Here is a 24,486-nt window from a genome sequence, read left to right as displayed (position 1 = left end):
AGTTACGAACCGCAAGTTATAATTTCAAATAAACCAAATGCGAAATTGTCAAGAGTTGACATATGATATGTCATTCTATATTCAGAGTGTTATTTTCTATCAAATAAAGTAAAAAAATACCGAGAGTGCCATTTCCGCATTTTTCGATTTAATTCAGCAAAAATGTTTATAAAGAATACGTTTTTCTCTAAATGTCAATAATAAAAAAGTTTTTCCTCTTGTAAAGACAAACCGGAAACATACTGTAGTCAGCATGCCTATTTTTTTGTCAATAACAATATATGCATTGATAATTTTCATTCCATATATCTTGAGAACGGTTAGTTATAACGATTTTTACCAAAAGACCTTTTTTACGTAAAAAACGGCGGAAATATATATTTTTTCACTCAGTATAAAAATACTACGTCCCAATGGTACCTGTATAAAAATACAGGTACAGACGAAAAGTTATTACTCTTCAAAACAGTTAAAAAATATATAGATGACGCCCCAACAAGTAGGTGTCGTATTGGCATCGATCATCAAACTTCCCAGACACCAATTTCCATCCAAATATTGACATTAATTCTGAAAACATCGAAATAAAAATGAAACTTCTACTCCCTGTATTTCCGAAACAAAGAATTTTGGGACACTAATTCATACGAAATGTTAATAATCCAGTAAAATTGTATTGCCGTATAGAGAGTGAAAAAAAAAATTGCGGGCAAGCTGATTTTTTCAGGGTTTGTCAGCGACTGCCTTCTGAGTGTAAAATTGGTTTCGATTTCTGAGGCACGTTTAATGGCCTAAACAGCCTGTTGATATTTTCACTGCCAACTGAGATACGGGGTCTTTTTATTTTTTTTACCATTTTGAAAATTGCCCATAACTTTTTTAATTCGTGGAATAATGAAATTCTGGAAAGACGTTCTTAAGGCACTTTTTTAAGCACAATCCAGTGTCGTAGTGAGTTTTTTTCTATGCTTGCTTTTCTTGTCAGAAATAATAAAAAATATAATTTTTAAATGGAAATCATAGTTGGCTATGAACTTAAAAAAATGCTGACGTTTTGAGGTTCAAGTTAACGTCTCCTTTCTGCTGCAATGGCTAAACTGGACGGGACCTACTTGTTTACGCGGAATCCGAACCGCGGTCCTCGGCCATATCATGGTCAATGGCCTACCGACTTAGGAAGTGTCTAAATTAACTCTTTCTCACGAGATATCCGATCTCATCCGGCCTTGAACCGGCGTGAATGAGCAGTGTGTATCAATAGATTTTACACTTTTCCCTTTTGGACAACAGCACGATGCAAAGTTTCGAACCGGTCACCCGTCCATCCACTAGCATCGTCTTACGTCGCTTAACTTCGGTGTTCTAATGGGAACCGGTGTTTCGACGTAGCTGGGCCGTTGCCCATGCTGACGTTTAACCATTTCGAACGATATAAAGTTATGGGTACCTATTTCTAAGAATGAGATAAATATTAGGTTTTTTATCTTTGTATCGAAGTATGCCTTGATTTTGTGTTGACCTAGTTGTCTAATTATTTTATCGCAATTTAATATTCTATATTATTATTTATCTGCATAATTAGAGACTTTTGAAAAGGTAAATTAACATTCTATATTAGTTTTAGTAATTACAATTGAAATCGATAAAATAAACAAAGAACAAAGCTAAAAAACGTATTTTTTAGTGACGAATATAGTTTTCTAAAAAAATCATCTAAGATGTTCAAACTGAGCACCTCCTTGTTGAATACATAATAAACGTCTTTTGCGCACAGAGTTACAGCGATCTATTAGGCGAACTGGTGGAAGTCCAAAAGCTTGCCTAGTAGCCTTCTGCAATTCTTCTCTCGTCCCAATGGTTTTTCCCTTATATATAAGGTCTTTTAATTTTCCCCATAAAAAATTAGAAAGAAGTTAAATCACAGGACCTAGCAGGCCAAGATACGGGGTCCCTTGTTCCAATCCGATTCTCTCTAAATTCTTCATTTAATGGCCTTTTAATTGTAATTGGTAAAACTTAATATATAATGTTGATTTATTTTTTCAAAAGTCTTTAATTTTTTAGATAAATAATAATATAGAATATGAAATTGCGATAAAAAATAATTAGGCAACTAGGCCAACACAAAATCAATGCCCGCTTCGATACAAAGATAAAGAACCCTAATATTTCTCTCATTGTTAGAAATAAATACCCATAACTTTATATCGTTGCAAAGGGTTAAACATCAGCATTTTTGTAAGTTTATAGCCAACTATGATTTTCATTTAAATAATTATATTTTTTATTATTTCTGACAAAAAGAGCAAGTATAGAAAAAGACTGACTACGCCACTGGATTGTGCTTAAAAAGTGCCTTAAGAACGTCTTTACAGAATTTTATTATTCCGCGAATTAAAAAAGTTATGGGCAATTTTCAAAATAGTAAAAAAATCAAAAAGACCCCGTATCTCAGTTGGCAGTGAAAATATCAACAAGCGGTTTAAGCCATTAAACGTGTCTCAGAAATCGAGCCCATGACATCTATGTCGGTTTTGCTCTAGTATCTAGTCAGGAAATGGGGTTTCCCTGTTAAAACAGACAAATTTCGACCACCCTGTACATCGAAATAAACCGAATTATTTAATGTATGTTCTGTGTATAATCTACTAGGGGTATGCGTACGGTGCTATTAACAAAACAGCACAACAAAATTTGGGAACTAACCACTAATACATTCTAAAATTTAAATTACAACTACAATATGCAAAATAGCTGTAGCCAACCTGCAAAATTAGGTGCAATATCCGCAGCGCTGGAAAACACTCCTGCCGGTGTAGCAGCTGTCATTGCTAGGGCAGCTACGTATAGTGCGGCTGGAGCGGCAGGATCGCACCCAGTGTAACCGAGTATAAACATCAGGGCAGCTGGCGGAAAGTGAGCTGCAAATAATTAACGTTTTTGAAAATGTCGTTTTCTAGTAATTTCTACAAGGTGTTCGAAAAATGGACGGCCAAATTTCAGGAATTGATTTCTCATGAAAAATAAAAATGCTTTGTTTTAAAGGTACAGGATGTTCAAACTTGTGACAATGTCCTGTTAAAAATGCATATTTCAGTTACTGGATTTCTGACTTTCACTGTAACAAATACAGAGTGGCGCCTCTCATACGACGCGGAGGCTCCAAGGAGAACGACAGTTTGTATTGAAATGAAATTTTGTGAACATATGTAGGTTAATTCAGAGTACTTTTTAAAAATACAGAGAGTTCTACAGGATATCCCCCAAAAAAGTTACATATCAAAGTTGTGTTTTTTGTATACTGGGTTGTTCACCACATACGACACGGAGTATTGTAGCTAAACGATTAGATTTTTACAAATTGTAAGTTTTGGGTTGGTTGAAGGTCTATTAGAGCTACAATTTAAAAATATTTTTACAAGATACAGAGTGTCCCAAACAAGTAAAAAATATTATAGTTGTATTTTTTTAAATGGAACACTCTGTATATTATTCTATTTTTGGATTTTACGATTGAAATAAAGGTAAATTTGATTAAGGTTTATTACACTTAAACCTTACCGTTTTTGAAATATTTTCACTTTTATGAAATTGCATTAAAAATTTTAAGGCTTTATTTCTCCCAGGGTATCAAAGTTTTTAATACTAAATATTTACTGAAGATTATTTATTGATCAGATATTGTGTTGCAATTATAAAAATTTTACTACCTTATACAGAGTGTCCAAAAATTTATATTAAATAATTACTAGCTTTAAACGGCAATAACTTGTTTAATTTAAATGAAACATCCTATATATTTTACGTGAATCAGATGCACAATGTAATTGTCTATCAAATTGTATTATACCATTTTTACCCATCTCTTCAAGTTTTCGTAGAAAATGCATTTTCTTATAATTTAGACCTCATTTATCACTATACCCATGGAATATTGACATTTCATATTTTTTTATAGCACCATAATATGTACAAAATGTACTGGTGGTAAATATTGCAAGCCCATTGGTATACAAAAAACTATTTAAATCTTTGTAAAAGAGTATACCAATTAAATATACCACCATTATTTCCTACCAAAAACACTAAAAATTAGTTAATTACATATTTTAAATTGTTTTAATTAATAAATTATTCTAAATAAATGTGGATTTGGCTCAGAAATCAATATAATAATAAGTTATGAAAATGAATGTCTCTATTTTTATAAATAAGCATTCAATAAATGAAATAAAATTTATAAGGTGTTACTTTTTACCACACTGCCTAATACCCACACAAAATTATTTTTTTTTACTATTTGGAGCAAGTATTACTACAACGAAAATAGTCAATTAATGTAGTTTGAATACTAAGATCATATTAATTGGTCCTCTAACAAAAAATATTTAAACAGTTTTTTTTTATTTTTTAATTAAATAAGCGAACTATATCGACAATATTAGTATCTGTACCCTTTGAAAATTTGTTACATCTTTAAAAATAAGCTGAAATGTCAATATTCCATGGGTATAGTGATAAATGAGGTCTAAATTATAAGAAAATGCATTTTCTACGAAAACTTGAAGAGATGGGTAAAAATGGTATAATACAATTTGATAGACAATTACATTGTGCATCTGATTCACGTAAAATATATAGGATGTTTCATTTAAATTAAACAAGTTATTGCCGTTTAAAGCTAGTAATTATTTAATATAAATTTTTGGACACTCTGTATAATGTAGTAAAGTTTTTATTACTGCAACACAATATCTGATCAATAAATAATCTTCAGTAAATATTTAATATTAAAAACTTTGATACTCTTGGAGAAATAAAGCCTTAAATTTTTTACTGCAATTTCATAAAATTGAAAATATTTCAAAAACCGTAAGGTTTAAGTGTTATAAACCTTAATCAAATTTACCTTTATTTCAATCGTAGAATCCAAAAATAGAATAATATACAGGGTGTTCTGTTTATAAAAATACAACTATAATATTTTTTACTTATTTGGGACACTCTGTATCTTGTAAAAATATTTTTAGATTGTAGCTCTAATAGTCCTTCAACGAACCCAACACTTACAATTTGTAAAAATCTAATCGTTTAGCTACAATACTCCGTGTCGTATGTGGTGAACAACCCTGTATATTAATTGATATTCGAATTCTAGGAGAAAAATAGGTGAGTTTTATTAGAGAAGTATATGACTGAAATGTAAGGTTTTTGACATATTTAACATTTTCTAAAAATAAAGAACAATGTTTTGTTATTTCAATAAAAGTTTATATTTCAATAAAAAAAATGCCTAAATTGGAGTTTGCCCGGTAAAGCTTAATGTGTAGTTAAAAGAACTATTATGCTTTAAAACAAATTAAAATTTGGCCCGAAATGTTATACAGGGTTAGACAAAATTAATATTGAATATTGGTCACATTTTTATAAGCAAGTTACTCAATTGTTTTAAGTAGAACACCCAGTATAATATTCCGGTGTTCAATGGAAAATTCATATATCTTCAAAATATTATTACGGCTGCCTACCCCCCAGACAAAGATTTTTCTCGTTAATTTAATTTTTGTGATTTTGCGTCAGTAGATCTTTATTATTTAAAAAAGTCTAGAATGACTATTATATAGCTTTTGTTAACTTAACAAAAATTAAAGAATGTAAAGTAGAATAAAAAAAGAGTAAAATACAATACAACGGAAATAAAATATTCATGTTTAAGACATATTTTCATTATTACAGAATTCAAACTAGATATGTATAAAAACGTAGAGTGAAAACAATAGCTAAACGAAATCCGAGACGAAATCAAATGTACAAAATGCTTCTTTTCCTATTCACTACATAAAATTATTCTCTTTTCAAAATTCAAAATAAAAGTGTAACTTATTGCTTTTAGAGGTGACCAATGCTCAATATTAATTTTGTCTCACCCTGTATAACTTTTAGGGTCAAGTTTTAATTTAATTTAAAATACATTAGTTATTTTAACTACATACTAGACTATACCGGGTAAATTCCTATTTAGGTAACTTTTATTGAAATTTAAAATTGTGCTTCAGTTTTAAAAAATGTCAAATAAGTCAAGAACTTTACATTTTAGTCATATACTTTTCTAATAAAACTCACCTTAATTTTTCTCCTAGATTCCAAAAATCAATTAATATATAAGATGTTCGATTACAAAAAACACAACTTTTATATGTAACTTTTTTTGAGGACACCCTGTAGAATTTTCTATATTTTTAAAAAGTGCTCTGAAGTAACCTAATTATGCTTACAAAATTTCATTTCAATAGAAACTGTCGTTCTCCTTGAAGCCTCCGCGTCGTATAAGAGGTGCCACCCTGTACAGGGTGGGTCAAATTCGACGCTTTTAAATGGAAACACCCTTTTCTATAGGAGATAGACGAAAACTAATATCGGTGTCTGGAGCTCAAATTTCATCAAAAACATGATGGTAAAAACCGCACATCAATATCTGTTACCGTTTCGGTGTTACGGGGTGTTTTTCAAAAATGTGCATTTTTAACAAATCGCTGTACCTTTTTTGCTATGGAAAATTTTGTATATCTATGAAACCATTTCCAAAGCACCTTTTTACGTAAAATTTAATGGTGTAAGTATAATTTTTTTAAAATTAATAATTTAAGAGTTATCAACAGAAAAATTGATATATTATTTGGGACACCCTCTATATTTTTAATTAACTGAAAAGAATTCAAAATTACCTTTCCAAAAATATAGCACACTTGATATTTTGTTATAATCCCCTTCGAAATACAGAATTTTTAAAAGTTTGCCACTGTTAACTAGTATGCTTTGGACCCCTTATTGATGATATGCCCTTAATGGAACTCGAAAACATATTTTTCTAGCAAGACGACGCACCGCCTCTGAACGCTGAAGTTATCAGCAAATTTTTGCAGCCAATTTCAAGAATAATTGAATAGCTAACCAAGATCCCAGCCGTTGGCCGTCGACGCCGCCTGACTTAGTGCCCATGGATCTAATCCTATGGATATATTTGCGGAAGAATAAAGGATCCTTATTCTTCCGTATAATCTAGACAAGATTTAGAAATACTTAGCAGTTATGAGAGGGTATTTTTCACATCTACTGAGTTAATGAATTCCGCGAGAAATGCTCAAAAACTGCCCCATCTGTCCATAACAGAAGACGGTCGATATGTCGAACACCTGTAGCAAAATCTCATGTCTTGGTTTGCTATTTATTTTTATTGTTATTAGATATAGTTTAAATGTGTTGATGTTGGTTAAATATATTTTAAATGGTTATAAAATTCAATGCATCTCTCATAGCAAATATTATTTCGTTTAATATTCGTTTTAATTGATGCTCACAGCTAGAATTTTTTTGCATTACAGCCGGTGCCCTTCAAAGCCTACTTATTTAAAGCCGGCGAATTTTTATATCTCGAAGAGGATTCGAGCAAGATATCAAGTATGCTATATTTTTGGAAAGGTAATTTTAAATTATTTTCAATAGATTAAAAATATACAGGGTGTCCCATATAAAAAATCAAATTTTCTGTTGATAATTCTTAAATTATTAATTTTAAAAAAATTATACTTAAACCATTAAATTTTACGTAAAAAGGTGCTTGGGAAATGTTTTCATAAAAATACATAATTTTCCATAGCAAAAAAGTTACAGCGATTTGTTAAAAATGCATATTTTTGAAAACACCCCGTAACTCCGAAACAGTAACAGATATCGATATGCGGTTTTCACCATCATGTTTTTGACAAAAATTGAGCTCCAGACACCGATATTAGTTTTTGTCTATCTCCTATAGAAAAGGGTGTTTCCATTTAAGCGTTGAATTTGACACACCCTGTACTTCAACCGTTATTCAATCATTATTATATTTTTAATGTTTTATCAAAAATTACTTTTTCACACCTAGAAAATGTTTAAAAATCATACTTAAAAAAATTGTATTAAGAATTATTAATTATAAATTTAATAACTATATTTTTGCCCTTTCATTGTTTAAATAACTTAATAACTTACACATATAAACAAACAGTTTTCTAGCAGTGGTCGTGGACACTATTCCAGATTCTCTGACATGGTCTACAACAACGCCGAAAGCAATGGCTGCGAAGAAATGTCCTATGTGAGGCATGGATTGCAAGATATCTTCCTGAAATAAAGTCTCTTTTAAAGATCATTAAGTTATATAAAGATATCTCTTTTTATTTACATATTCGATTGAAAATCCGTACACCAATTTCAGGTACTTTGTTACGCCCAACATAAGCGTGGCATCTGCCCATTGACTACCCACCACAGCCACTCCGCAAGCCCATGCTGGTTTTGAAGCTAGAAGTTTCCTCCATGGCAAGTTCCTATGTTCCTAGAACAAGCTTGTTAGTCTTTTTGATATATTTATATTGTTATTATATTTTAAAATGGTACAATTTATGAAGAAATTTTAAAAAAATATTTATGTAAGTGTAATAAAGGCAGAACTTCAAAAATAAGTAAAATTATACAAAGCCCCCCCTTTTGGAAAACTAACATGAAATATAACGTAATAATTAGTGCTTCATAGATATTATTGGACAAATTATAGATTATAACGATCCAAGCAGATCGAAATTACGAGAGACTGCTAGGTTCAACATAACTATTTTCATTATTTTGTGCGTCTTTAAAATTTTGTAACAGCAAAAAATATGGCGTTTATTAAAATTCTATCAATAACAATCTATCTAAGAATGAAATCGGAATTATATTACCACAGAAACGCGTTTTGATTTTTAGGACAGCTATATTTTCATGTTTTTTAATTTTCTCTAAAACCGTATGGAAATTTTGTAAAGTATAAACGGGATTGACCAGTTCAAGACAAGCAAAAATTTTAATGAAGAATGCATTTTTCTCAAAATGTCAATAATAAAAAAGTTTTTCCTCTTGCAAAGACAATCCGGAAACATCCTGTATATACTTTTAGTTTGTAACTTACGTCTCGTTTTGGCCTATTGGGATGCAAAGATTCTTCGACAAATCTCCACCATAAAAAGTACCAAACACAAGCAAGTCCAGATATGACATAGCTGAGCCAGTCTCTTCCAAGTTTACGTACTAAAAGGGTACCAAGGATTCCCACCACCGAATATCCTAAATTTACAGCTATAAAAGAACATCACTTTATGGAAACACATAATTTTTATCTGAGAGAAGCATTCTATTTCTATATGTATAACTAAAAAGCATGATATAGGCTACGTTATTTATTATAGAGGATGATGGATAAAGAGATTTATGTCTAAAAAGACTGTCACCAAAATTGAGATGCAAAAATTTTATTTAAATTAACAAAAGACTTACCAGCATATAGAGAGACAAATCCACTGAGATCCTTGTTTTCAATCCATGTTACAGCAAGCATATGTGCAGCTGGCCATGTAGCACCCTAAAAGAGAAAACTTAATTTTAACCTTTTAAAAAAAGAAATTAAATTTTAGATTGCCATTTGATAGTTCTAACGTCGTTCTGATCGAAAGTGTTAATCTATTAATAATTATAATCATTATTATAATTATATTTTTTTTGTTAAAGTCCATTTTAGACCTTTAAAATATGCCTGTTACCTTTGTCTTCCAGCTTTGTCATTTTAGCCCCATTAGTCTTAAATCCATAGTCCCTCAGACAACAGATTAGACTTACTACTAGCTTATTATACCTAAATACTAACCTATGATACTAACCATAAATATCCCTTGCACGAATCGTATAGTGACATGTCCAGCTGTCAACCAACTAGCTGGTACCAAAACTGCCACTACTCCAGTTCCTAAAACGCTTACTCCATATAATCTTTCGGCTCCAACTCTAGCAGCTATTCGACTGGCAGCTAAAGGAGACATCAGGGTACCCCACATGAACGCTTGACGTAGTACTGCTTCAGTTTCATCAGTTCTCGTCATTGGAATCTACAGAAAGCATTACTAGTAACTGGTATCAGTAAAATGGAAATATTGGCAGAATGAGAAGAGAAGAAGTCAAGGACCAAAGCATACAAAATAGAGAATGGTAAGATATAAAGTAAGGAAAATAGATGACAAAACAGATGAAAATGTTGAGAGAGACATATAGAGAGAATACCAGATTGGCCAAATTGGCAAAAACAAACAAAGGTGAAAGAAAACACGAAAAAGACTACCAAAATGATAGAGGGGATGCTAAACCTAATAAAAAAGGCTTGATTGATCAAACAGGAAATAAAAAAAGGCAAAAAAAGAGCAGAAAATTGGGATTTTTGGATTGGTAAGAAAGTTAATTGATAAAAATGAAAATGAGATCAAAATAAAATATCTATTCTAAAGTAATTATTAGGTATGAAAAATGTTACATACCTCTATGTGAGGAATATGGCGTACAACATGTAACGTACTGTAGGTGCTGTCATTGTCGTTTCTTTCTTCGGGTGGCTGGCAGTACCTTGTTATATAACTGGTGTTCTCGACATATTCAGCAAATTCTGCAGCTGAGTAACTGGAAGTACTGTTAGCTCTTAAAGCTACAGAAGCGCTTTGCTCTACTACACCGCAGAGTACAAAACCAGTTAACACGAATGCTGCTAACACTTGTCTTGATCCAATTTGCTCTAAAATTCATTTACTTATAAGATGTAAAATTTATTTATTTATTTATTTATTCATTTCATCCAACGAAAAAAGTTTCATATATTGTCTTAACAACAAATTAAATACAACTATGTGTCATAATCCAAGTGTACATCTAAGGGAAAGATTTTCTTAAATATTTGATTTCATTTTGAAAATTATTAATTTATATTTGCATTGTCTTCTATCACACATGATTGTCTTAAATAATAACTTATATTATTAATTTTAAACTTTCTAGTACAATCCATTATCGATTCTTACTTAATATGTTTTAATTATTATTTACTACATATAATTATTTAACTTAAAAAGTAGTGAACTTTGAAGTATTAGTAAGAATTATAACTACTTTACATTATTTTTTTAACTAATATATTTTTATATTTTACAATTAATAATGTTTTTTATATAAAACATAAATCAAGTAGTCAAATATACCAAATAATCCAAAAAATCCCTTATGATGTATACTTAATGGATGACATCAAATATCTATGAAATGAGATTCACATTTTGTGGCTTATGAACATAACTTTTCAGTCCTTATATAAGTAGAAAATAAGCCAAAACTAAGACAGACCTGTTTTTTTTAAATAAGCAAATTCGAGGAAAATCACTAATTTACAATTTTTACAAAAAAAATATATAATATAAAGGTTTAATGAACTAAATGCGTGGTAAAAATTTAGAAGTTCAATAGTTTTACAATTCCAGTTTGCCTCATTAGTCTACTATGTGCATTATGTGGTAGATGTCAGGTCAATTTGTTCCTGCTGATTATTGTGTTTAAGTTGTACAAATTATTAGTTAAATAAATTGCACTGCACATTGCCTTATTCAATGCTAGTAGGTTATTCCTACATATTCTTGAGTTGATTACAATTAAAAACGTAATAATAGTATTTGAAATGATGTCGCTTATTAAAAATTGACATAAAATTTGTCAAAAATTAATATTTAATACAGAAATCAGTAAACTACAGTTCCTACTTTGTGTAATTCTTATTTTGTTTTCAGCAATTTAAAATATTTTTTTCGGAAATATAATCAGACACGTCAATTAGTCTTTTAAGATGGTGGAACATTCCTTGTCAACAATACTCAGCAGCAACGCAGTTTATCAAAAATCGTAAAAATGTTTTGACCCTATTGGCACCATTGAACATTCACATATCAAAATTAGTGACATATATCTACGTGAAGTCTACCACCCTGTGGTCTGGTATAATTTACCTGTACCTGTAATAATAAAATACCTGTGATTTCCCACTTTATTACAATTAGATAAATAATTAGAAAACTTAAAAAATATCAATAATTATATCTCAGCAAATATACATATATTATCTAAGTCGTCTTAAAAAATCTACTTAAAATATTCATATAAAAAGTCTTTAAGAAAAGATTTCCGGAAATATCAATTCAACTAAAATACCAGGCAAAAAATTAATTCATGTTTTGTATATATATTATATTTAACTACGTATAGTGGCCAGGCGAGAGTCGAAGCAGCCCATATTGAAAAGTTTTTAGAATTATCTGGTTATGTTTGAGAATCATCTTTCATGTGTCTCTCTAACGCATCTCAATCTAAAATGTTTAGGCATTCAGTAGACACTGCATAGTGTGAACACAGCATAATTGAGGATTTCAAAGCGTATTTTTGTAAATTGTTTCCTTAAAGGTATATTTTAAATAAAATAAAAATACTTAAGACGTATTACTTTTTTGTGTAACTTCTGTTACAACGGCCCAAATAGAATTTATCTTTTATTATTTCAAATGCTATTGAGACTGCGTTTTTCGATGGCATATTTTGAACAAAGAATTATTATTAAGTGTAGCAATTCAGTAAACACATGAACAGATTATAGTTTCCTTATTTTTACCTGACTTAGTATTAAAATAAAAACTGAAAAATGAATTGTGCGAATAGTTAAGACCTCAGAGAAAAAATAATTATGTTCTGATACCAAAACAATATTTAAATTAAGAATTTGACCCTATTTTTAAATTAAGTACCTATTTATGCTCATTTACTTCAAATACATTAAACAACTATTTTATCTTTAAATATGGTATAGTTAATTAGACTTTGATAATACTCATATCAGTATTCTGTTACAACTTACAAGTTCTGGGTATATTGGCCACTGAAACAAAATTCACATTAATTAAAGCTATTTTTTTCGTAATATCTATTTGCATTTAAATTTTCCAGTGCTAAAAAAAAACAAAAAAAAAATTCTTTAACTATTCTTACACCTGCATAATAATAAGTCAAGTTTATACTAAAAAAATAATATAATAAACCTAAATATAGGAAAAACTTCGAATGTTTCTTTGAATGTGAAAATTTTTATAACAACTTATTTCTGGTAATTTTCGGACACCGATGTATCAAAAATGCTGTGATAGATACTTTTACTTTTTTTTTCATAGCACCTAGCAAATTCAATTGCTGTGTGTGCTAGACACTCTAACAAATAAGTAATAACTATTAAATAAATGAATCATAGGTGCAATAGAAAGAAAAAAAAACAATAAATACGCAAACTGAAACTGAAACTACAACAATCGAAACAAAAAAAAACTCAAAAACCCAGTGTGCATAAATTTCCTGCACTAAAACAAACATAAAACAAGCACAAGTGTCCCAAATAATGAGCGGCAATTGGCGGGGATGAGAGAGGCCAGCGGGATGTACATTTTATATGTTTTATTTTATTTTTTTTTTATTTTATATAATTATATTATATGTTACATGAATTTTAAAACTTATTTTTAGTTCAATGCAAGTATTTTGTGTACCGCGCTTTTATTATCAGTTATGTATTTTTTTGAAAGAATCTTAAATTTTCTCTGCTGGTTAATTATACGTACGTTATATGGAATTACATTAAACATTTAGGTGCAAAATAAAGTACTGTTCTCTGTACGTGAGATCTGTGAAAACATGGAACGCTGAGAGTTTTACTACTTACCGCTCTTGTGAGATAGTTATGATTTTGTACACTCCGTAATTCGGGTTTATTATAGAGGTACATCACAATAGAATGAGCATATAGACATCTCAAATCTAATACCTCAGCCTCTAAAACTAGATTTTCGGTTGGATATCCATTGTTCCTTTTTAAGATTATTTTTAGTATTTTTTTCTGGCAAACTTCAAGACTTTTTATAATGTTATTAAAGCTTGATCCCCAAACAATAATACAATATCTGAGAATAGATTCCACAAGGCTATAATACAGAGTAATCAAAAGATTCTTTTCCAAAAATTCCCTCATTTGATAAAACTTATGGAACATACTTCTTATTTTTTTCTTGACTAAATCAATATGTTCCTTCCATCTCACGTGCTGATCTACATTTATTCCGAGGTATTTAGCATAAGAAATTCTATTTATTTTTAAATAGAATTTTTTGGACAATTTTGGCATATATTATTAACTAGACAAATGCAGCAAATGTTTTACAATGTACAAATAATGTAGAGGTACATAAGATAATGGGTAAAATGTAAATATATTTTAAATTTTGGGGTTTGAAAATCGATCTAATTTAACAAAAAACATTCAATATCTACTAATAGTGATGTATTATTATTTGAATTCACAAAATTTATATGTATATTTTGCAAGTATCAATGTTCGAAAAATTATATTTACAAATAATACAATATTATCTAAAATGCAATTATACTGCCATTTGTGGCCACATCTTTTATTCCGTTGATATATATTAAAAACAATATCGGTCCTAAAGTTGTGCCTTGTGGTACTCCCGTTGTTATAGGTTGAGGGTCGCTAAGTATGTTTCCAATTTTTACTTTTTGTTTTCTATTAGAAAGGTAGTTCCTAAAAAGTGCTAGTGGCGCGCCTCGTACACCAATATTTTCCAGTTTATTTAGCAACTTTGCATGAGAAACGGTGTCAAATGCTTTGACAATATCTAAAAATACTGCCACTTTTGCCACACAACTTTTTTTATTTGAATTGAAATTTTGCAATATTGAACTTGTCAAACAAAATATAGTATCTTGAGTACTTTTTCCGCTTCGAAAGCCATACTGTTTATCAAAAATAATATTATTAGCTTCTAAATATTTCACTAGTTTTTGTTTTATACATTTCTCAAATAGTTTTGCATTGTTACTAATCAAGGATATCGGTCTATAATTGGACATGTCTAGTGGATCTCCGCCTTTAAAAATTGGAGTGACGATAGCATATTTCCAATCCAATGGAATATTAGAAGTTGATATAGCTAAATTTATTATGTGTGCTAAAGGTTTTATGATATATAAGTGAGCCATTTTTATAAATTCCACGATATATCATCATGTCCTGCTGATGAGCCGGTTTTAAAGTAGAAATACATTCTACTAGTTCGGCCTCCGAAACCGGGCCTAAATAGAATGATTTTTCTATATTTGATGTATTCGGCGCACCAACTGCCAACTGTTTCTTAAAATTTGCGTTCATTTCTTTTCCAACGCTAGCAAAAAAAACATTAAATATATTGCTCAATTCATGTTTATTTTCAATATATTCTCCGTCGTAATTTCTAATTTTTGCGATAGGTGCCTTATTTTTTGTGATATTATTTGTAGCCTCGTTAATTGTAGACCAGATTAATTTAACATTTTTGTCAGCTTTTTTAATTTTATTTTTATAATATTGATTTTTAGTTTCTCTAATTATTCTTGTTACCAAATTTCGATATTTCTTGTATGCATCTTGTTTTTCGGCCGAAGAGTCCCTACGTAAATCTTTTTTCATTTTGTCTCTATTACGAATCGAATTAATAATGCCAACCGTGATCCAGGGTTTTATTTTACGATGTTTGTTTGATTTTTTGCAAACTGAGGTCGATCTATTAATAAAATCCTTAATCAAATAAATAAATTGTGAATAACACTTTTCCACATCAGAAATCTCGTAAAAAACACTATCCCAATTTTCAGTAGACAGTAAATGCATTAGATTATGAAAATTTACCCTTTTATAAATTTCAGATTCTCTTGGGTTTTCCTTAATATAGCGTTGTAATTCTATTGATAACCCAATGGCATAATGGTCAGTCAAAGAGTCCTCGAAAACTAGTGGTCTCAGGAACATAGATTTATTTTTTAGAATATTATTTCGTACAAATATATGATCAATTACTGTTTGCGATGTTTGAGTCACTCTTGTTGGTCTATTTATGCATAATATGTAACCGTACAATGCCAGAATATTTTTGTATTGGTTTACATTATTATCTAAATCGTTTGATATATCGATATTCATATCGCCAACAAGTATTTCATTGAAGTTTTTTTGATTAATGGAACGAAGGAATTGATCGTAATCATTTAGGAAATTTACTATGTTTGTAGATGGGGGTCTATAAATTCCATTTACTCCAAACCAGTGTTGTTTAATTTTAAAAGTAACCCTTAATATAATTGTTTCCGAAAGCTTAATATATTCTACATTTGAAACTAATGTATCCCTTATATATAAAACTACTCCATCGTTTTTATTTTGTCTTGAGTCATTAGAGAATGTTTTAAAACCTTTAATGGAAAAATCTTTAATCTCATCAACGTTCCAGGTCTCAGATAAAATCATTAAATCGATATTTTCTGTTTTGATTTCATGAAGGTATAAAATAAATTCGTCAAAATGCTTTTTTAAACTTCGAATATTTAAGTGTAATAAGTTCAGTTTATTTTCACCGTTAAAAAATGCTGCAACATCACTCACCCCTTCCGCCATCAGCTCGTCCTCCACGCCAACACCATCATCCAACTCATTCAATATATTCATAGTTGACAATATCAATAATAACAACAACAAAACAAATCAATAATGTTTTTTCAATTAGTCTAAGGTGGCGTTATAGTTTATTTTTTCTCTGGCAATCCGGCACTTTTTTGCGAGTATCGGACATTCCTCTTGACTTTCACTATCATGGTGATATGTGTGTGTTGCATCAAAATGTTCATTCACATATACACAATTGACGCACTTTTTTTCCTTAAAATCACATTTAGGGCGCTCATGATTACCCGCACAGTAGCTACATCTTTGAACTTCGCGACACTCAGCCATCCTATGTCCAAAAACTCCACATTTGTAACATCTGAGCAACTTCAAATTTTCATAAATATGGCAGTAACTCCATCCCAAATCTAGTCTAACATTAACAAGTTTTTTAAAAGTTGTTCCGGATGTCTCAACAATTACACTCCATTTCTTCGTTTTTCTTGACTGCCTTGCAAACATTATTTTCATCTTGTCACTCCTGTCTATAATCTGACTGTTCAATATTTTCAGATCTGCTAGAAGTTCGTCAGGCTCTTTGTATTCTTTGGGTAGGCCAGTTATTATTAATTGAGGATTGTATTGCTTTTTGACCTCAACCACATAATTATTTTCCAACTTGCTCTGTACATGACACTTTAGTTTTTCTAAGTTCGTTGGATTATCACTCTTCATGATTACAAATCCACTTTTAGTGTAATTATAGAATTTAATGGGTGCATTAGCTATTGTGGGGTTAATTTGTTGTTTAACATCTCTCATTGTTTGCTCTTTAGTTTGCTGCTTTTTAGGCTTTATAAATAATGTCTTTTCATGACAAACATATTTATCTTCGTGCTCCTTCACACTATTGCGTTTAGAAATTTCAGCATATGTCGCTGGCTTTGATTTATCTAAGTTTTCTATCTTTTTCTCCAAACTTTCCAATTTTAAGCATATTTCATCCCTACTTCTGTTCTCCTCCCAGACTCTTTTCAAAGAACTTTTGCATTCTGTGCACAACCAAGTAATTAGAAATTTTACAGCTTCAATCTGATTCAACTGTTTCTTGCTTATATTTACACAAGCTGTGTGATACCACGCTTGACACTTTCCCTCGTGAGGAATATGGCGTACAACATGTAACGTACTGTAGGTGCTGTCATTGTCGTTTCTTTCTTCGGGTGGCTGGCAGTACCTTGTTATATAACTGGTGTTCTCGACATATTCAGCAAATTCTGCAGCTGAGTAACTGGAAGTACTGTTAGCTCTTAAAGCTACAGAAGCGCTTTGCTCTACTACACCGCAAAGTACAAAACCAGTTAACACGAATGCTGCTAACACTTGTCTTGATCCAATTTGCTCTAAAATTCATTTACTTATAAGATGTAAAATATAAACTTTGTTGCAGTCTTGCATGACAAAACATATTAAATGGAATTTTCATTAATCTATAATGCCACTAAATTATATCTAATTATAGTATAAACTGAAACAACAGAAGGTTCGAGGCAAAAATGTGAATCTATTAACAGTTTGTCGAATCATAAGTACACAAAATATAGCTGTTAATATGAAATTGCAACAATGGTCACGAAAAGCTACCTGGTCATATTAAAAAATTACATAAAAAAGTAATGATAATTGAAAAAATTGCAAATTGATGATGGCAGGCTCATTTCGCTCTTAAAAATTAACCAAAAGATGAGTTGACATGAATCAAAAAACAAAATGCTTAGGATTCATGGTTCTAACCGTAAAATGATATTTTAGGAAAATTTACACACGAAATTGTCACACAGGGTGTTTTAAAGTTAAGGTAAAAAAATCAACCCTTCGATTAACCCTGTATAATATGCCAAATTGCCAAATATGCCAAAAACTGAGTTTACGAATTAAAGTTAATATATTTATATACAGTTTGTTAAAAAAATCATGCAAATATGGCTGGAAATAAAAAATATATAACACTTTAAATTTGACGAAAAATTTCTCTGTTGCGTTTTTTTGCATCCGAGTCTTAAGTTGGTGGTTGAGAAAAATAATCTTTTAACGTTCAAAAGAGTAACATCCTCTAATACTATACGAATTATAAAATATACGGAGTGGTCCGAACTGTATTTCGAAAACTTCGGCAGCATATTCAGCAGATAAAAATAAGTGAAAAACTTTGTATAAATGTATACCTAAAAATACTTAGTTTCAGAGATACAAGATGTAGAAGTTTCATTTTTATTTCGATTTTTTCCAAGTAATTTCTGAAGTAATATATATATTTGCATTAAAATTGATGTCTGCGAGTTTTTTGATATTAGAAATTTGATTTTGATGTCAATATGACTCCTATTTGTAGGAGGCGCCACCTACATGTGTTTTAACTATTTTGAAGAGTAATAACTTTTCGTCCGTACCTGTATAAAACTACTGAGTGAAAAAAATATACATTTCCGTGATTTTTTACGTAAAAAAATCGCTACGAGCAACCGTTCTCAAGATATTTAGAATGGAAATAGTCATTACATGTCATTATTGACAAAAAATAACATGTTGAGTAGATAGTTATTTGACAGAAATTATAAATTTGAGCACTTTTTTTTATTTTTTTAAATTAATCATAAATCTTTCTTCGAAAAAATGAACCAGTTTCTGTTGAACTTTTGACACAAAATCATTTCAAATTTATGATTGCAGTCTGACTAAATATTTATTAGACATGATAATAATTATAGTATTGATAATTTCGATTCTAAATATCTTTAGAACCATTACACGATTTTTACCAAGAGATCTTTTTTACGTAAAAACGTCGCAAATGTATATCTTTTACTCAGTAGTTTTATACAGGTATGGACGAAAAGTTATTACCCTGTAAACCAGTTAAAAAATGTGTAGGTGGCACCCTCTACAACTAGAAGTCATATTGACATCAAAGTAAAATTTCTCATGTCAAAAAACTCCCAGACACCAATTTTCATCCAAATGTTGACGTTACTTCAGAAATTATTTTGAAAAAATCGTAATAAAAATGAAACTTCTACACCCTGTAACTCCGAAACTAAGGAGGAAACTTTCCGGAATACATCCTGTCACTTTTTTGTTGTTTTGTTTCATTAATGACTTTATGTTGTCTTCACATTTATAAATTACTGAATGCTCTTATAAATGAGATAATAATTGTTTTCCAAGAACTATACATACAGAGTCGATTTTTGATTGGATCTCTCTAAGATTTTTATTTTTTTGTTTGGTTCAATAACTTCATTTTTAATTAATATACCTTATACAATAAAAGCACTGAGGTGTGGCAGCTGGCATCTCAGAACTGTGCACAGGCATGTGTTATGGAAACTAAACGGCTGCGCAACGGGCATCAAACGGCGCGATGGGAACCATTGGAACGGCGTTTGAACAGCGGTGCAGAAAGCCCTGGAAAACTACTGCACTATGATTCCAAGAATGACAACCATGGCAGAAGTACAACAGATGATGGCCCCTAGTCCGTGGCAGGCTTTCAATAGCCAAGGGGTGCTAAGAATACCCACGAAAAAAATGCTAGGACCCACCCGAAAGTGGACACATCTCCAGGTCTTAAGCTGGGAACCTGGAATGTAAGAAGCCTGTATGTGGCTGGTAAGCTGGATAATTTAACACAAGAAATGGAACGCTGTAAGGTAGATATAATGGGCCTTAGCGAAATCAGATGGCCGAACAGCGGCCAATGTACAACCGAAAAAGCAACACTATACTACTCCGGAAACAATCAACCTAACCGCTTTAATGGGGTTGGATTCATAGTCAATAAAAACGTGAACAACAAGGTAAAGAATTTTGTGGCATATTCGGATAGGTCAGCCCTCCTGCAGCTCAAGGCTGATCCCGTAGATCTTAACATCATACAGATTTACGCTCCAACGACAGACAGGCCAGAAAACGAAGTAAAACAACTATATAAGGAAATAAAAGAACTAATGAAACTGGTGAAGAAGAGGGAGATCCTGGTGGTTATGGGTGACTTTAACGCCAAAGTCGGTCAAGGCCGCGTGACAGACGTGGTCGGGGAGTATGGCTTAGGAGAACGCAATGAAAGAGGTGACACGTTAGTTCAGTTTTGCCAAGAAGAAAAACTGATCATCGCAAACACATGGTTTAAACTTCCCCCAAGAAGGCTATACACCTGGCAGTCACCGCAACACACACCAGATTATGTCGTCAGGAACCAAATAGACTTTCTATTAATCAGCCAAAGATATAGAAATGGATTAAGTGGAGTAAAAACATATCCAGGGACCGATATTGGATCGGACCACAACCCGGTAATAGGAACACTAAAAGTAAGACTAAAGAAATTAAGACGGGCGCCGAGAAAGAAAGTCGACATGAACAAATTAAAGAAAGCTGAGATAAGAGCGGAAGCAAAGGAGGAAATAAATAGGGAAATTGCCAAAATCAGGACCCTGCCTCAACCACCGGATGATGTCGGAAAAACATGGGACCGTTTGAAGAACGCAATAGTCACCACTACAAATAACATAGTTGGACCACCTACATACAAAAGGAGGAGATGGATGACTGACGAGATTTTGTCGCTGATGGCTGAGCGCGGTCTGTGTAAGAATAGGGATCAAACCAAGTACAAAGAAATTGATAAACAAATCAGAAGGGAAATACGCAGAGCTAAGGAGCAGTGGATGGAAGATAAGTGCACTGAGATCGAGACAATGGAAGAAAAGCATGACCACTTCAATATACACAAGCTCGTAAAAGAAACAACAGGACGTACAAAACATTACAAGTCAAATAGTATAAAAGATGACAGTAACGAACTCATAACTGACATTAGCAGCCTACTGAACCACTGGAAAGAATACACCGAACAACTATTCCGCGAAAATGAACAGAGAATCTTTACGGATAATTGCGCTGGCGAAACCGCACCCAAAATACTAAAGTCAGAAATCATAAAGGCCATTAAACAGGGAAAACAGGGAAAAGCAGCAGGACCAGATGAGATTTATATAGAAATAATAAAACTGCTGGACGAGGAAAACATTGAAGTCTTGGTGCAAATGTTCAACAACATATATGAGTCGAGTCAAATACCACAGGACTGGCTACACTCGGTGTTCGTACCCTTACCAAAAAAACCCAATGCTGACCACTGTGACCAGTTTAGAATGATCAGCTTAATGAGCCAGGTCTTAAAGCTCTTCACAAAAATAATTCACGGAAGAATATACAACAGATGTGAAAAGGAGATCAGCACCACACAGTTTGGGTTTAGACAGGGATTTGGCACAAGGGAAGCATTATTCAGTCTGAGTGTTCTTCTTCAGAAGTGTCGAGACCAGCGAAAGAATGTATGCGTGTGCTTCATAGATTACCAGAAAGCCTTCGACTGTGTCAACCACTCGGAACTTATAAAACTTCTAGAGGAGAAAATGGTGGACAGGAACGACCTGGCATTCATAAAAAAGCTTTACTTAAACCAGATAGCATCGGTGAAGGTAGGAAATGAAACCACCTCTAGTTTTCCAATAGAGAAGGGTGTAAGACAGGGTTGTGTCTTGTCGCCTCTCCTCTTTAATTTGTATTCGGAGGCCATTTTTGACAGTGCCTTAAAGGACACAGACGACGGCATAAAGATCAACGGCTACGCGGTTAATAACCTTCGCTATACAATAAAAAAATGCATGAAAACGAAATTAAATAAGGATTTTCTTTAACGAACTTACCGTTTACCACCTTTGCCGCTTTTTGTAACTGAACACTACCTCGCTTCAAAGGACTCAATTTCGACGCCATCCTAACCCGAACACCATTAACTTTTTATTTTTCACATATTTTTCCAGTTCCATTTGTTCACCGTCATATTTCAAACCCACCTTTGTGTTTCTTTGTATATTCACAGTCCAGAATTTTATTTATTCTTTACGCTGGCACTATTTAAAGCCATATAAGGACCAGTTAACTGAGTAATAGCCTAGTTCAGTTTGAGTTTTATAAGGTAATTGAAGTTATTACGGATGGGCTTCTCGAGTGGGAGCCTGGTGTAGGATAAAGGAAATAAAGTATCTTAGGTGATATAAAGCGGAGCTGAATTCATTCACTTAGAACACAGGGAAGTGTATGTGGACGAAAGCGTAAAGTGTTTTTTAATTGGTACTTAAATTCGGTACTTAAAAGTTTACTGTATTTTTATCAACTGTTTTACGGTTTTACCAGAATATTTTATGGTAATATATATTATGGTATAAGCCTTTATTTTTCCAAAAAATCCTTTATGGGTATTTCGCCACTGCACTGCAAGAAAATCTACAAAATAAAATAGTTGTTTTTTGTAAACACTTCTGCGTTAAACCTAAAGGGACACTGCTTGTCAGAAGTTATGTTTACAGTTATACAAATTTGCCTAACAAAGAAAAAAAAATGCATAACGTTTCGGAAAGTTTATCTCTTTCCGTCGTCGGAAGCAAAAAAATTCAAAGAATAAAGAAAAAAACTACTTAAAATATTTAAATTCAACTATTCGAGAACACTTTACTTTTTTTAAAACAGATACATCTACAAGAAACCGTTGACGTTCTGTTAAAATGACATTATATTAAGTTAAACCTTAAAATTAACAAGTACTAACTGATAACAATGTATACTAATATATACCTACTAATTTTATATAATCCTTAAGTGACTGACATACTGATTAATCACGGTCCTGCTCAAACCACTCAACGTAAGAAGCTCAATTTTGGCATACAGGTTGATTTTAGGGTGTAGAGGTTCGATAAGAAGGGATTTTTCGAAATTTCAGTTCCAAGAGGGTGAAACTACTACCCCTCAAATATTACAATATTTTTTATTTAAAAAACTGCCAAGTTTCCGAAAAAACGCTTAAACACGTATATTTTATTTTCTTTTTTTACATATTTTAAGATTTTTTAAAAATGTATACAGGGTGTTTCGAAAAATCTGGTCATTGATTAATCACGATCCAAGCGCTTTAAGCTTGACGTAAAAAGCTGATTTTTGGAATACAGATTGACTTTAGGGTGTAGAGGTTCGATAAGAAGGGATTTTTCGAAACTCGAATTCTAAGGGGGTAAAACTATCCCTCAAATATTAAAATATTTTTTATTTAAAAACCGGTGAGTTTTTCGGAAAAACTCTTAAACACGTATATTTTATTTCGGTGTTTTACATTTTTTAAGATTTTTTATAAATTTATACAGGATATTTCTTAAAATATGACCATTGAGTAATCACGATTCTGCTTAAACTGCTTGACGTTTAAAGCTGATTTTTGGTAAACGGATTGACTGTGGGGTGTAGAGGTTCGATAAGGAGGGGTTTCTCGAATCTCAGATTCCAAGAGGGTGAAAACGCCCCTCAAATATTACAAATTACAATATTTGTTTTTAAAAACGGTTAGTCTTTCGGGAAAACGCTTGAACAAGCATAATTTATTTGGTTTATTAAGTTGGGTAATTTCTAAACCACGATTCTGCTTAAACTGCTTGACGTAAAAAGCTTATTTTTGGCAAACGGATTTTTCGAAAGCCAAATTCCAACGAGATGAAACTACCCCTCAAATATTACCAAGTTATATAATAATATCGCCATATTGTTTTTTTTTCATGCTGACATAAATGTGAGAAAATTTTATCCAGTTTGTATGTTAATGGAAATTCTTGTTTTGCTTTTTATCATCACCAATACAAATGATTAAATCGACGCGAACGAAGTCGCTGGTACACGCTAGTTTTTGTATTTACATACATGCCAGAAATTAGCCATACAGCGATTTTACAAACGAGTTGTAAAACTAAAGAACGGATGGTAAATTTACTATAATAATCGGTGGCAAGAACATCCATATTGTTATTAAATTCACAAATTATTTTTTTCAGTGTACGTTTTTACTTAAAAAGGTCACTGGTAATGTTGACATTAACCGGACATCGGACCTTAACCGTAACACATATACCAAAAACAGTTATTTTTACCATTGAAATATAAATAAGTAAAATAAAATATACACATTG

General features: G+C 31.6%; 1 protein-coding gene across 2 annotated transcripts in view; it reads right to left on the bottom strand.

The window, feature by feature from the left end:
- The window catches only part of LOC115879061 (sialin-like), a 29,969-nt gene extending 7,405 nt beyond the window's left edge, over nucleotides 1–22,564 (bottom strand). For both annotated transcript variants that reach the window (XM_030895698.1, XM_030895699.1), the window contains exons 1-8: nucleotides 22,180–22,564; nucleotides 10,383–10,633; nucleotides 9,735–9,959; nucleotides 9,355–9,439; nucleotides 8,990–9,156; nucleotides 8,225–8,377; nucleotides 8,032–8,164; nucleotides 2,766–2,921 (exon numbers count right to left, since the gene is read on the bottom strand). In XM_030895698.1, the coding sequence (XP_030751558.1) occupies nucleotides 2,766–2,921; nucleotides 8,032–8,164; nucleotides 8,225–8,377; nucleotides 8,990–9,156; nucleotides 9,355–9,439; nucleotides 9,735–9,959; nucleotides 10,383–10,633; nucleotides 22,180–22,249 (1,240 nt within the window). In that variant the 5' untranslated portion in view covers nucleotides 22,250–22,564. The remainder of the gene's footprint in view (nucleotides 1–2,765; nucleotides 2,922–8,031; nucleotides 8,165–8,224; nucleotides 8,378–8,989; nucleotides 9,157–9,354; nucleotides 9,440–9,734; nucleotides 9,960–10,382; nucleotides 10,634–22,179) is intronic.
- Between the last annotated feature and the right edge of the window lie 1,922 nt (nucleotides 22,565–24,486).

This window comes from Sitophilus oryzae, unplaced genomic scaffold (assembly GCF_002938485.1).
Source record: "Sitophilus oryzae breed Bouriz unplaced genomic scaffold, Soryzae_2.0 scaffold_1576_pilon_pilon, whole genome shotgun sequence".
Lineage (NCBI taxonomy): Eukaryota > Metazoa > Arthropoda > Insecta > Coleoptera > Curculionidae > Sitophilus > Sitophilus oryzae.
Note: the sequence above shows the minus strand (reverse complement) of the source record. Positions and strands in the feature narration are given on the sequence as shown.